A 14,442-nucleotide genomic window follows, 5' to 3' on the forward strand; every position below is an offset into this window, starting at 1 on the left:
GAGAAGCCACGCTATAATGTAAGAATATGTACACATTAAATATATTTATCACCAAAATTAGAGACCAAGTGATTCGGGCATCTGAAGCAATAAGACTCCCAAAGCTATCTGCTGCCCTCTCCAGCCCTTATTGTAAATTCACATATGGGGATATAGATAGTAAATAGGATATACTTTGTTTGACTGGTTGTAATTAAGACTATTTTGTTTAACTTGTTTAAAAAAGCAAACACTGCTTCTTTCAATGTATATATGTGAATATTAATGTAAATGTTATTGGAAATCTAATGTTAATGTATATATCTGATTCAAGATGGATTAGTCCTTATCCTGTCGGTCTGAGATGTTAATGTATATATCTGTTGGAACTGTCTAGCTGTTGTTTTGTTCTAAGTTCACAGTGAATGAAATCAGGGCATTTATCAAACATTAAGAGCCCCCAAAACACAAATGAACCAAAATTAATACACTGAATGAACTGAAAAAGTGCATATATCAATATAGCAGAGAGCTAAATTTTAAAAAAAAAATATTGCTATCAGTATTCAATTTCAGAAACACCTGAACTCTTTAACATAACAGAAAAAATTGCCTATTCAATAAACAAAAAAGTGACTATTCAATAAAGAATTTTAGAAAGCTAATATCAAACACAAAAAAGTGGCTATTCAATAAAAACTAACACAAAAAAGTGACTATTCAGAGTTGGAGATATCTTGGATTTCCACCTCCCCTCTCTGCTGCATACGATTAGTTGATTCTTAATCTTATCTCCCTTCCGAGTCGTGTTCCTTATTTTGGTAGAAAAACCGGCAAGTTTGAAATAATTTTTGTAGAACTTTCCAGCTTTTTCTAGTATCTTGAAAGTCATCCTGACCTTTGGGACAAATTATTCATCCACAACACACCTGGTTTGCATAATGAACCGAACATTTTATTAAGATGAAACAATTGTATAGTACTAAATGAACGGAACATTATCCATTATATAAAATCAAATTCAAAACACCTGTGTCTACAATTTAGAGATTATCAATTCAATTCAATTCAGAACACCTGCGTCCATTCAATTCAATTCAGCAATTACATTCCATTCAATTCGATTGAAAAATAATCCAAACCTCGTCCACTTAATTCGTTTCAAAAGAATAATCCAAATCGCTCCCATTCAACTGATTTGAAGCTGAATCATTTATTGTTTTGATAGCCTATTGAAATCCACAGATCGAAGAAGAAAACGAAGAAGAATAACAAGAAAAACGACGAGCAACAAAGAAGAACGAGCAGCAAAGAAGAAAAAAGAACAAGCAGCAAAGATTGCAGATCCAAAAATTACAATGCAAATCATTAACATTAAAGAATGCTTACGTTGAAGAAGTAGCTTTACGTAATTCTATTACGTTAATAGGAGGGAGAAGGAGGAGCACGTGTATTTCACAGAACGGGAGGAGGAAAGGCGCGTCTAATAAAAAGAACTTGGATGACTTGGTTAAGTTTTACTTGGATGACTTGGTTAAGTTTTTTTGCATGGATGTAAAATATTATTGAATAAATAAATCTCATTCTAAATTCATAAAATGTTCACTAAATAATAATAATAATAATAATAATAATAATAATAATAATAACAAACTAAACATATTATAACTAAAATTTTAAATATAATAAATATTATATCACATTATGCAATTTAGATTACTTTTTAGAAATAGATCTAAAATCTAATCCAATCTATACAATTTATCAAAAATAAAATCCAATTAAATCTAAATTAGTACAATTTTAATGTTTTCGGTTGAATTGAATTAGATGAATAATTTAATTTGAACCAATTTGAATTTGAAAGGGAAGGATTGAGTGGGAAAAAAACAGTTTTTTGTTATGATTTTAGGTTTCATTGGGTTATCTAGCTATATTGTTAAGTAATTTTGATACACTTCAGTACTTCACAATGCCAAAACTGAGGCCCTCTTATAGTCATACACCAACAATGAAAGAACACCCTATAAACAAATTGGAATCAAAATTTGAGACTGGATGCCTCTCTTTCAACTGCGTTGTTATGTCACATATATTACTAACTGCAACAAGCATCACTGATCAATGCACCTGCAATTATTGGCAACCCCACTCTTTTCACTCTAGCCCCCAAATGAACAAAAGAAAAAGCACTTTTACAGCACCAAATTGATTTGATCCATGGCGCAGCTAGGACATCATGTGGGATACATATATACTCTGTCTCAGGTCCAACTCTTCGAACCAAAATGCCTTCGGCCTAAGTTTGTGCGTGCCAAAAGCCTAAAACCTTATGCTGGATTGCCGGGTGGGTAATGTGGGCTAAGGGCAACAGGTTCAATCATTCTATGGAGCAAGTGAGAAAGAGCCAAATACAAATGCTATGTGCCTCCGGCATATTATCTATCTGTCCACTACTTCAGGAATGACGGCTTTGCCCAGATAAACCTGTTGCATCTCATCTCTCCAAATCTGCAAGGACAGCAATTATACACATAGCTTCAACGTAATTTTCTATCCTAATTTGTTTATATAGCACAAAAAGAATCTAGTTTAAAATATTGAATTCACCCATTCATTGAAATCATACCATGTCTCGGAATTCCAATCGTATATGTGGAACATTTGTTTTTTGAATATCATTTCCATCTGGCCCCCTCTTATAGTACTCCTGACCTATCCAATGTGACTGCCACAGGAAAAGCTGATGAATTTGTGTGTGTATGTGTATATATAAAATATATTTTTATCCATGTATGTATAATTATCATTCTTGTCTCTTCACTATATTCAAGCAATGATTTAAGTGATTATTAAGTTTGAATTTCATCAATATCGTCAAAGTATAACATTGAATTAAGTTGGTAGTTCACACTTTGCAGTTATGTACTATTATCCTCGTTCAGTGAATCATATTCTCTCCTTGAATATAAACAAGGATTCATATGTCATCCAAATAATGATGTTAAAAATTTTATAATTCTAAAATACCAAGAATGATATTGAGTATTGGATAATGCTCTCCTAGAAGAGCTCACTGTAAACATATGACACCTCTCGCCATCCATACTTAGGCCACAGAAAAGATCTCAGCTTTTTTCACTTATTCACAAGAGTACCAAATTCAAGTTAAGATTACCTTCAATGCATGTGAAAAACCTGATTGATAAACAGAATTGCGGGCAATCTCACACAAATCACATGCACTCAGCTTCCATACCTGTAGAGGAATTGTGTTCTATCAGCAATGCCTGCTCATAGAGAGAGAAAGGGGTAGAGAATGAAATATGTAACTTACAGAAGCTGCTATGCTATATTCTTCAACCAATGGTTCCTTTGTCAAGTGAATTTGGAGTGGATCATCGGTAGAAAGTGAAACATTCAATCCCCGTGAGAAGAACATTGGAAAAGGATTTCGATGGTAGTCTAAGAATAGGGAGTTATTGCTGAGAGGAGACATTGCCAGCCCAATCTGATAACAAATATACAATTACCAATTAGTCACTTAAAAAATTTAAATAAACAAAAATCAATTGAAAATTAACCATACTTGAGCTAAATAATATAAATACTGAAGCACAGGAGATTTTCTCAAATTGATTCCATGCGCAATGTTGTGAGCCGTAAGAAAGGTTGCAGCTAGGTGGTCAATATCACCAGCCTGCATCAAACATGATATATCAGGGACCAATACAACTAACAAGTTTGCAAACAAAAGAAATTGCAATCCAATAATTACCTCTCCAGAATGTGGACGGAATTTAATTGTTGTCATTCCCTTTGATTCACGTAGCTGAGAAATATTACATTATGTCAAATTTTGGTGTGTCAAAACAAATTCTAGATACCTATATACTCACTATGATTATTGTTTCTTTCTTTTGTTTTTTAATTTTTTAGTTGGGGGTTTCTGGATACTCATTATGAATTTAAAAGCAGAAAATCTTAGTATGCCCATCTAAGGGAATCCATGGATGACTGATGAAAGAAGAAGAAAGCAACACAATAAATATATATAGTAATGATTTTGGTACAATATGATCAAGAGGTCTGCAACTTATGCTACATAGTAGTTAAAAGAAAAGAGTGCGAACCCTTGTTTACTCTTCCTCTTGTCAACAAAGGGAGTTGATTTCTATTGTGGTGAAGTGAATAGCTAGAACAGCTAATCAAAATTGACGAAAGTATAAAGTTGTTTAAGAAAAACCATTACAAACCTTGTTTAAGGTGTAAAGATTGGCATAACAGTAATAGGCATAGTATGAAAATGCTGGATTGAATACGTTAGTCCATTGAGCAGGTGTAGGCATGTGTTTTGTTGGCCGTCTTTCAGGTTTGCTTTCATCATCCACCAAATCCAACCCAACAACCTAAACATACATAAACAAAAACTCATAACTGGGCAACGGCTCTATATTTCACAAGAAAAGCACTACAAAACAATAAAACATGATTGATTAAATATCTCTCTAAATCTGTTTTTGTTTTGTTTTCTTTTTTTAAAATAATTTTTCGGGTGGGCGAGACATAAAATTACAAAGCAAAACTAGCAAGCTTGGTTTGGTAACGCTTTTCGGAGGGGTGTTTGTGCTTTTCAAAAGCAAGCACTTCGTTTTGGGTTTGGTAAATAAAAAGCTCATGTGCTTATGCTTGCAACTTTTGAAAGTTAGGAGCGCTTTTGAAAGCACCTAAGGAGGAGCTTTTCAAAGTTAACTTATGCTTATCAAAATTAAAAAATCTAATATAACCTCGTACATTAATTAATATTCAAATTTAATTCTTACATTAATGTCTATTATAGTATTTTTAAATTTTAAAAGTTATTTTACCAAACGCACTTGTTGTTTATGCTTGTTAAAAGTCATTTTTAATTTAATTTACCAGACACAGATGCTACAACTTTTAAAAAGCTACCTTTTATACGCTACTTTTGAAAAGTAAAAACTTTACCAAAGTAAGCCCAAGTCAAACTACTATTTAACAATTTAAATTAAATGAAATCCTATCAAACCTGTTTCAAGAAAACATGCAGTTGAGGATGCGAATCAGGGTCCACAGTAACCTCAAAAAGTGGAATAAAGATATTGTCAAGGATGTTCTGGAATGAGGTCACAATTCCCATCTCTTTGTACACGTTGTACAACCTTGGAAGCTGCAAGACAATTTTTTAAAACTACTTAGCTACACTTTACAATCTATTAGCAATAAAGAAAAAAGGGTAAATGTCATAAATAATAGAGACTCCTAAGAGATGTGGCAAAAGAATAATTACAAAAACTGAAGTATATATCTAAAAACTCCTGAACTAACTACTATGCATAGTAATCAAGGAGTGAAATAAATAAATACCTGGATCAGCCAAACAACATTCTCGCTATACAGTTCATTATTGACTATCCAACTTGCTAGTTGGTCCCACTCACTTTGTTTCCTCCCATATATTGATATTCTATACTCTGCCATCTGTGAACAATACATGCAAAGCAATAAGCTCGCAATCATTTGGCACCCACTTCAAAGGGAATAAGCATACAGAAATAAAAATCAAGAGATGAAAGATTATAGTAAGTTATAAAAATAAAAAGTAAATTCTATTACCCCTCAATGCTATAAAATATACGTGAGAATTTTTTTTATCATCGGTTACAAAAAGGTTTTCGACATGAATGAAATACAGCTAGCTATAAGTACAATCCTCATCAACATTTCAACCTCTTGTGAGTACAAAATGTGGGGTGGAGGGAAGAACAAAAGAAGTGGGCATGATTATGGAAGCAAGGGCAAATTTAACACATTAACCGGCATGACTCACCAAAGTAAAACCATGCTGATTCTTAGGGTGTATAAGACAAGAAGCACAAATTTGAAAGACCCAGCACAGAAAATTAGCAGTCTAACTTGAATTTTACATTTCATTAGACAATAATAGAGGAAAACATATAGATGAAGTTAAGAAAATACCTGATATTTACTGGCCGCAAGATCAGCAAACACTTGCTTTGTCACCTCACCAAGGAAACGACCTGTTTGGTGTAACACAAATGACAACATTATGAACATGAGTCAGATGATCTTGAAATGATTAGAATTAATGCAAATGAGTTCTGATTCCCAACAACCACCGGTATTCTTTCTCTGATGCTTCTACTACTATACCAATCCACAATCATAGTTGCTTTTGGAAATATAATTCAAAAACTGACTTCAAAGCCTGGCTGCTTGTTTCCAATTGAAAATGCCAAGACCACAATAAATATATGAAATTTCCAACTTCAAAGAATTATGAACCTCCTTCAATAATAACCAGCCCATTTTAATCACAGATACAAATTTCCCAATTAGGAACCCGTAACTCTATTTAAAGCAAATTAATGATCCAATTCTTAAGAACACTAAAACGAGGTGATGCCTCTGAAGCAATATTTAGTAAAATAAAAAATACAAAAAAGTTTGACACAATTTTGAGATTGAGTGTTTGTAATTTTTGTTGTGGTTTTTTTTTTTTTTTTTTTTTGGGGGGGGGGGGGGGGTTGTTGTTCTATTGAGAGAGAGAGAGAGAGATTCAACTGTCCTCATTAAAAAAAAAATTACCTTGAATGAGATTATCTTGCTTAAGGAATATCTCCCTCAGCCTACTTTGCCCACAAGGATTGTATTTAAGATTAAATTTGTCAAAGCGATGAAATGTGCTCTTGTCTGCATGAACGTCCAAAAGGTCAACATTGAGATCATATCTGCTCAAAAAGCAATTTGAAAAAAAAAATTGTTATTTTAAGATGTAGCCAAGAAAATTCAATTAGAAATTATAATTATGGTATGAATTAGATAGAAGTTGTTACCCAGTCAAATCCAGACTCTCAAAAACTTCTTTCAATGTGAGATATGTCCCATCTCGAAATATTACAACCTGAATGAAGTTAAAATTATAGAGGTTGTAATGAGTATCCAATCATTGCAATGTATACCACTTTCCAAGATTATCAGTCACAGTATCCATAACTGAAAGAGCATAACATAATGCATAGCATATCATATTTTGGTTTTGTAACTTGCAAGCATGAATATCATCTGTACTGGTGCATCTCATGAAATCAATCAATCATTTGCATGTCTAAGAACTCTTGTAATTTTTTGAACAATTGAACTCCATAGTAAACTGAAACCTTTTACATGTAAGACATTTCATTTTACACTTACTAAAGAAGCATGCACTAATAAGCAAAACAATTGCCTACATGTGAATTATCAATTGTCCCACTGCATACTGGTTAAACATACACACACCGACATTTTGTTGGTACATACTTATCCAGTACAGCAGCTTAAAAGAAAACCATTCATCTTGAAAATTGAATTCATAACTTTAGCTTAATAATAATAATAATAATAACAATAATAATAATAATTCTAGAAAAATATGAGAGAGAGAGAGAGAGAGAGAGAGAGAGAGAGAGAGAGAGAGAGAGAGAGAGAAGCAATTCATGTAATAATATAAATATATAACATATCAAAATTATCACCTCATCGGGCTCTTTCCTCAGCTTTGATTTTATAAACCTTAAAAGATGTTTCTGATTCATGCAGGCTGAGTGGTGGACATGTGTATCAACTTTCCTGACATTGTAGAAGTCTCGATGTGGAGCACTTTTTTGGGCAAGAAATTCCCTATCCGCATTTAGCATCAAATGCAGATTGAATTTCTAAAATATATATAGAACTGTCAAATATTATTTTTAAATGAAATACAAGTATAATGCAGTTTATGACTTTAATAAGAAGTTACAGCAACATTGAATGTATTTAGTATTTACTTGTTCTAGAAGATTAAGCCGGTGATGACATAAAGTTCGTATATTCCCTATTGCTATGACTCGAAGTATATGATGGAGGTCGGTGAAAAAAGTAGTTGCATCTGCAACAGGATAAAGCTCTTCTGTTGCTGCATATTATAAGCAAAGTTGCATAAGAATCCAGTTAAAAAGAAGAAACAAATTTCTTTTGAAAAAAGGTCTAAAGACAACACTACAAGAAACTTGGTGTATTACTAATTACTTACAGTCTTTATTTGGATATACATGAATAACCCCATCTTGCATTTCAAAGTAGTGCTGCATTACAAAACAAAATAACATTCATTTAATCACAGAAGATAAAATTGGGATATCTACCTCTTCGATGATGGAAAAGTATAAAATAAACTCATAAAAACTCACATCAGACTTTCCTTCAGGTGCATAAAAGAATGGCTGTGGGTTAGGCTTTGGAGTGCTGGGGTCAGATATAACTTCTTTATCCCATGGAGCAACCGCTTCTTTAAAAACATATCTTTTTCTCATTTCAAGGCACTCTTGAAGAACCACATAGACTTCCACTTCATCAGGTGATGGAGCCTCTAAACCCAATAAAAATATATAAATTATAATTTTGGCAAATGATTTTCAACACTGGCAAATTTGCAAGGCCACCACATGTAGACAGAAGTTAAATCTGTTGTTTTTTTTTTTTTCAAAAGAAAATGGACTCTGCAGGCTATCGAAAAACAAATTTAAGGCAAATCATAGAATTAAGAGACAGGAAATATTCATACCAATGGGAGAAACTTTAAGTCGAACAAAAGTTTCTTGCTCTGGCTCTTTCCTGAGAATGTCCGCTGCAATTGGATCAGGTGGAACACCATGCAGGTCACCGGACATACTATGAGAACGGATCATACTTGGTGTTGTGGCAGCTATTTGCATCTTCTCTCCATTAGCATTAACATTATCAGGTAAAGTCTCATATGGGTTTTTAACTTCTGTACCCTGCTCGCACGTTATATAAAATTCAACAATGTATAGCATTTAAATATTATTATTATACTTTGCAAAACACCGCATCAGATGGAACAGAGCAATGGCAAGTTGGCAACATCACAAAATTTATATCATGAAAACAGTTAACAGGTTCTGCTTATAGAATGCTATATGAATGTAGATTTAAACCTATGAAGAACAACATCACAAGACTTACAACATTTCCATTTGTATGCAGATATGTTGTATCCATTGCAGCATTGTCAGCGGCAATATCATCATCGTCTGATCCTTCTACACTTTCAAAGGCACTGGCACTTGCAACAGGTGACTTGGGAGAAATCGGTCTTAAAATATTTCTCTTTGGGGTACCAGGATGCATGGATTTTGCTGTAAAGTTTTTTCCTTGGTTAATAAAACAAATTAATGATTTGATCAAACATTTCTTGTATTTACGTGGGAATCATGCCAAAAAGAAGGCAGGGAAGAAAGAAAGCACAGTGATAACTATGCTTAAACATAGCATAAAGTTTTGTTGTAGAAAAGGGCATGGCAACATTTTAAAGTAGATTAGATGCAATCCATATTAGCTCAAGGGATCATTTTCTCACCAAAAGCACCTTTCTGATATACTTATACTAGAAACCAAATGCTTCTCACTATTTCAATCAATTTTATACTTTAAAACCCACTTTACTAATAAAGTAATATTCCCACATTCAATATAGTGGAACATCTTTCCCATTCAATTATTCCATCTCAACCAGACAGCAGAATAAACTCAGAAAACAATTTAGAATTAATTTTCCATTTTTTGGATGATTAAGATTCATTTTCTATCCAAAAGAGGTGAAGATGCCTACAAGAAGTTTGATACTTTAATATTTTTATTCATAGAAAATATTCTTGTTTGCTCTTTTTACCTTTTTTTTTTAAAAAGGAACTTTTTGCTTAGTGCTCCATATTCTCTCCTCTTCAGTGGCTTTTTCTTTAAATTGTTTTTCTATATGTTAAAATTTTTAAATTACCCAGCTTGATCCTCTATCTTCTGAACTTTTCATTCAATCACATATACTATGAACTGGAACAAAACAATGGAGGATAAAAAGAAAAAGATTAAAGAGAAAAAAGAAGGCATATCCATTATCCAATGCCTGTACCATTAATTCAATGGAATCCGAATTTCCAAGCCTTCCAAAGCAAAGATCAAATTTTCGAATTACTAGATTACTACTACAAATAAAAATTCACAAAGATTCAAAAATTTCATAAACCACTAATAGAGTAGCTCCAGAAACTACCGCATCAATTCACATAGCCCTTAACTCCAATCCATGAATCAATGAAAAACACATCATAATTCATAACAGTGACTTCAATTTCATATTTTCAAATTATACAATTTTACTATCAAGCATTTTGATGACAGCCATACCTTCCCGGAGCGATTGCAGCCGCGGCAATCCTGCCGGAATCCCATCGACTGGAGGCAGTCCGTTCCACTTATCCTCACCGTCCATTCCGCCACCGCCGGAGATCGCTCCGACATCCGGCAGCGACAGCCCTCGCCGGTAGTAACCTCTCCCCCTCCTCCTGGCGCGGACTCCACCGCCGCCACCATTGACATGCTTCCTTGCATGGTTCGTCAAATCTCCGTCACCGCCGGTATCACCGGCGTCATCGTCGACGGCGCGCGCAAACTCAAGGAGCTGGGAGAGGGTCTTGCGGTGCATGAAGTAGGCAGAGACAGCTACCGCCGAAGCTCCGACGAGAGCGGCAAGAGCGAGGTGGAAGGCATAAGCGTCCATCATCAATCGCTATGATGAATATTGTTATAAATAGTGAGAGTGTTGAGAAATAGAGAGATAGATAAACCCTACAAGTGGTGGAAATGGCAGCGAAGAGAAAGAAGAAAGAGAGAAAAGAAAGAGTTATGAGTCAGAGAGAAGTGTGAGGTGAGGTGAGGTGAGGTGAGACCTGAGAGGGGAGAGAGAAGAGATGGTATGTCCGTATTTATAGAAAAGAACACCAGCAAGAACAGTCCAGCCAGGAGGGTATGTCTACCTCACACCTCTCTCTCTCTCTCTCTCTTTAATAATGGCAAGGATGTCAAAAATAAAGGAATAAAATTGAACCAAAATTAATAAAAAAATCTAATCTAATGATATAAACATTAACTCAATATTATTAGTTAAAAAGATAAAGCATGGACTAATTTAACTAATTCTATATTATTATATTATAATATTGAATAAATAAAAAAAGTAAATTGTGTTCATTAATTTCACAAATAACAAAAAATACTTTAAAGAAAAATCATAAAGTCTATAAAATCTTTTGAGATTTAGTTGGATAAAATTTTTTGATTAGGTATTTGAATTTTTAAAAAGTACATATACTTTATTTTTATTTGTTAAATATAAAAAGAATAATACTATATATCTAAGCTTTTTATTAATCAAGTCTAATTAAGTTGGTCTAATATAAGAAAAATTAATTATTATTAGCATTATTTCAAATTTTATTATTTAACTTAGTTAAATTTTATTTATAAAAAGACTTGAATGTATAGTATTATTTATAAAAAAATAGGACAATTTACTTAAATAAATTAAGTGGAGAAAGAATTTATCCAATTACACAATTTTAAATATCAAGACGCAAATGCATTTTTTCATAATTCTATAGAAACCGCTACTAGTAGTAGTGAATTAGGGTTTACGTATATTGGTGGCATAACAAAAACCGCTATAGGCAACAGCAATTTCTGTGGAACGAGATTTGGCCATAAACCGCTACAGATAGTAACGGTTTATGTATATTGGGTGCTGAACGTAAACCGCTAGAGGCAGTAGCGGTTTATGTGGAGGGTGTGTCTACAAAAACCGTGGGAACAAAATTGGCGGCAACATGTCGAATACAAAATGTCTGATAAGCATGAGGAGGTTGCCAACCACTATCAAGTGCCTCTAGTGCCGTCTTGATGCTGTTGTGCCTGTCAGAGATTACCAGAATGCTCAATTGTGGAGTCACATGTCTTCTCAAGTTGGTCAGAAAGTATGTCCAAGACTCTGCATTTTCTCCCTCCACAAGTGCAAATGCAATAGGCAAGATGTTCGAGTTTCCGTCTTGAGCAATAGCTAATAACAAGGTCCCTCCGTACTTGCCATACAATTGCGTACCATCTGATTAGCGGTTTACAGTGTCAGAAGGCCTCAGGGAGGAAATGTCAAGAAAAGACGATGAAAGTAGACAGTCGATTCGTCAACCTGATCACCCACTCTAACCAGAGAGGTCTTCAGAAGTGCTATTGTATCTTCCATGGTGGACGTCACCGCAAGGATCCAATGGGACAACTCGCCATAAGACTCCTCCTGGTCCTCGTAGATCTGTGCTACTGCCTTCGGTTTCGCCATCCAAACCTTCCTATAACTAGGCCTGAAACCATAGGTGGACTCAGTTGCTTCCTGCAACACTTTAATCGTAACCGACACATCCGCCCTGACCAATGGAAAGATCCTCGCACAAATGACATGATAATTAAGTTGTCTATGGTCGCTCGATATGGAAGTGGCCAAACACGTGTGCGGTTTGTTGTACTTCCTAACTTCCCAACTGCTCTTTCGTTGCCGCAGCGCGATACGAATCATCCACTACACCCTTTTCAAAACTCCTTGCATCTCCCTTGGTATTTGAGATGGTCTGACTCCATCACCCTGTACTCAACTCCACGTCGGATGCTGTAATCCTTCACACTCAGCACGGCTTCCTCCTTACTCTGGAAAGATTGGCCAATCTGAAATTTCGTCAGAGCGGTTGCATCATGCAGACCCTGACCCACATAGGTTGCCCCGACCTCCTGCTGTTCACCTATGGCTTCCAAGTTCAACGCTGACAAGTGTGGAGGATATTGTTGTGTGTCAGAACCATATGCTCATTGGGGTATATGCCTATTGCTCGGAATATCATCATCACTATCCTCAACAATGTCGACTGGCTCATCGGCTGAATCATCGTCTCGCATGGCATTTTCAACACGATCTGGTCCAACCTCAAAGTCAAAATCGAGAACACCACGAGGCACACTAGCAGTACCAACCGCAACACATGGAGGATCGGGGATTGGACCGGAAGGTGCTACCACCGGCATTGACGTCGAGGCACCACCCATCGTCGTCGACTGAGGATTCGGTGCCGATGCCCCAGAGCTGTCGACGCCATCTTCTAACTTCGCAAATAACTTGGGTATTCTGACCTCCGAAAAACTCCACCGACGATGAAACAAGACCTGCATGTCTTCATCGGACCCTATCACAAACGTCTCATACTTCACACCGGCCGACACAACGGCAATGGGAATTTTGTAGAACAATTTTTTAACCCACTTTATCCCACACACATCCAACTTCTGTAATATGCTATGTTTTATCTCTACCAATGTACTTGACGACCGAATAAAAACACTAAGCGGTTCCTGTCTCTAAATTTAACACCGTGCCTTTTGCTTTTTTGAATTTTCCCAGAGCAATGCACCAGAGCCAGAAAACACTCCTCACCATCCATTTATGAGAAATGACACACACTCTTTTTAGCTCAATGCCTTGGAGGGGTATTTATAGGCAACCAGCATACACACACACTCCACGTAAACTGCTACTGCCTCCAGCGATCTACATTCAACACCCAATACACATAAATCGCTACTGCCTGTAGCGGTTTATGACCAAATCTCTTTCCATAGAAACCACTGCTGCCTATAACGATTTCTGTTATCCCCTAATCCGCTAGTACCAGTAGCGGTTTCTATAGAATTATGAAAAAATGCATTTGCGTATTGGTATTCAGAAATGTGTAATTGGATAAATTCTTCCTCCACTTAATTTATTTAAGTAAATTGTCCTAAAAATATATATTATTGTTTGTGCCTTTTAAAATAATGGTGTATATTGATTTTAATGCCGAATTTTGATTCTGGACTTTCATGTAATTTCATTTAATTTCCATTTGCCACTATGTGTTTGTTACTTGGTTATATGTATGTTTGGTGTAACTTTGTTATTTTTAGCTATATGCTATGATGAGTTTATTAGTTTTTTATTAGTTATATGCTATAATGGAAACACCATAGAATTGAATTTAGCAAAAATCCATCGTTATTAAACACCAATTCACTATGATTATGTGCCTACTATAGTTCATAGGGATGTGAAGAGCAATAACATATTGTTTGATCATGAGTTTAGGCCTCATGTAGCGGATTTTGGGCTTGCGAAGACCTTGCAGCGTGACGCTGTTGAGGAAGGTGCTGGTGTTGGTGCCGGTGCCGGTGCCATGTCCAGGGTTGCTGGATCATATGGTTACATTGTCCCGGGTAACTTCTTTAGAAGATTTTTGGATATTATTCAAATTGATCACCGCATATGTAGACTTTTTTATTTTCATTATCCATACTCTTAATTGGTAAACACAAAAACTAGTTACAAGCTAAAACCTGTCATTGTCTAGGTGTTAGAAGTTAGAATTGTGTAGTAGCATTTGCATTTAGAATTCAAATAATAACAAAAAGAAAATGAGGCTTTATTATTTGGTGCATAAGTTTTCAGTGTAGTGTATATTGGGGACATTGATTCAA

At 35.1% G+C, this 14,442-nt stretch overlaps 1 protein-coding gene across 1 annotated transcript; it reads right to left on the bottom strand.

Annotated features, from left to right (window-relative positions):
* Positions 1-1,945: 1,945 nt before the first annotated feature.
* Positions 1,946-10,918, bottom strand: LOC112743673 (AMP deaminase). The gene is made up of 19 exons (XM_025792971.3): positions 10,246-10,918; positions 9,028-9,200; positions 8,606-8,819; positions 8,232-8,410; positions 8,075-8,126; positions 7,830-7,957; positions 7,539-7,718; positions 6,858-6,925; positions 6,610-6,752; positions 5,980-6,041; positions 5,368-5,481; positions 5,030-5,170; positions 4,236-4,388; positions 3,758-3,811; positions 3,569-3,679; positions 3,317-3,490; positions 3,158-3,238; positions 2,609-2,707; positions 1,946-2,490 (listed from the first exon to the last, which is right to left on the bottom strand). Exons 1-19 carry the CDS (start codon positions 10,619-10,621, stop codon positions 2,422-2,424), a joined length of 2,571 nt encoding a protein of 856 aa, XP_025648756.1. The 5' UTR covers positions 10,622-10,918; the 3' UTR covers positions 1,946-2,421.
* Positions 10,919-14,442: the final 3,524 nt, after the last annotated feature.

The sequence above is a fragment of the Arachis hypogaea genome, chromosome 14 (assembly GCF_003086295.3).
Source record: "Arachis hypogaea cultivar Tifrunner chromosome 14, arahy.Tifrunner.gnm2.J5K5, whole genome shotgun sequence".
In the NCBI taxonomy this organism is placed as follows: domain Eukaryota; kingdom Viridiplantae; phylum Streptophyta; class Magnoliopsida; order Fabales; family Fabaceae; genus Arachis; species Arachis hypogaea.

Bases quoted from the DNA above. Each gene is read 5' to 3' on its own strand.
- LOC112743673 (XM_025792971.3), bottom strand. From the start codon at position 10,621: ATGATGGACGCTTATGCCTTCCACCTCGCTCTTGCCGCTCTCGTCGGA. The intron at 8,411-8,605 runs GTATGAATATTT...TATTGGGTTTAG, and splicing joins ACTTAAAGTTTCTCCCATTG to AGGCTCCATCACCTGATGAA. The intron at 3,491-3,568 runs GTATGGTTAATT...ATTTGTTATCAG, and splicing joins ATTTATATTATTTAGCTCAA to ATTGGGCTGGCAATGTCTCC.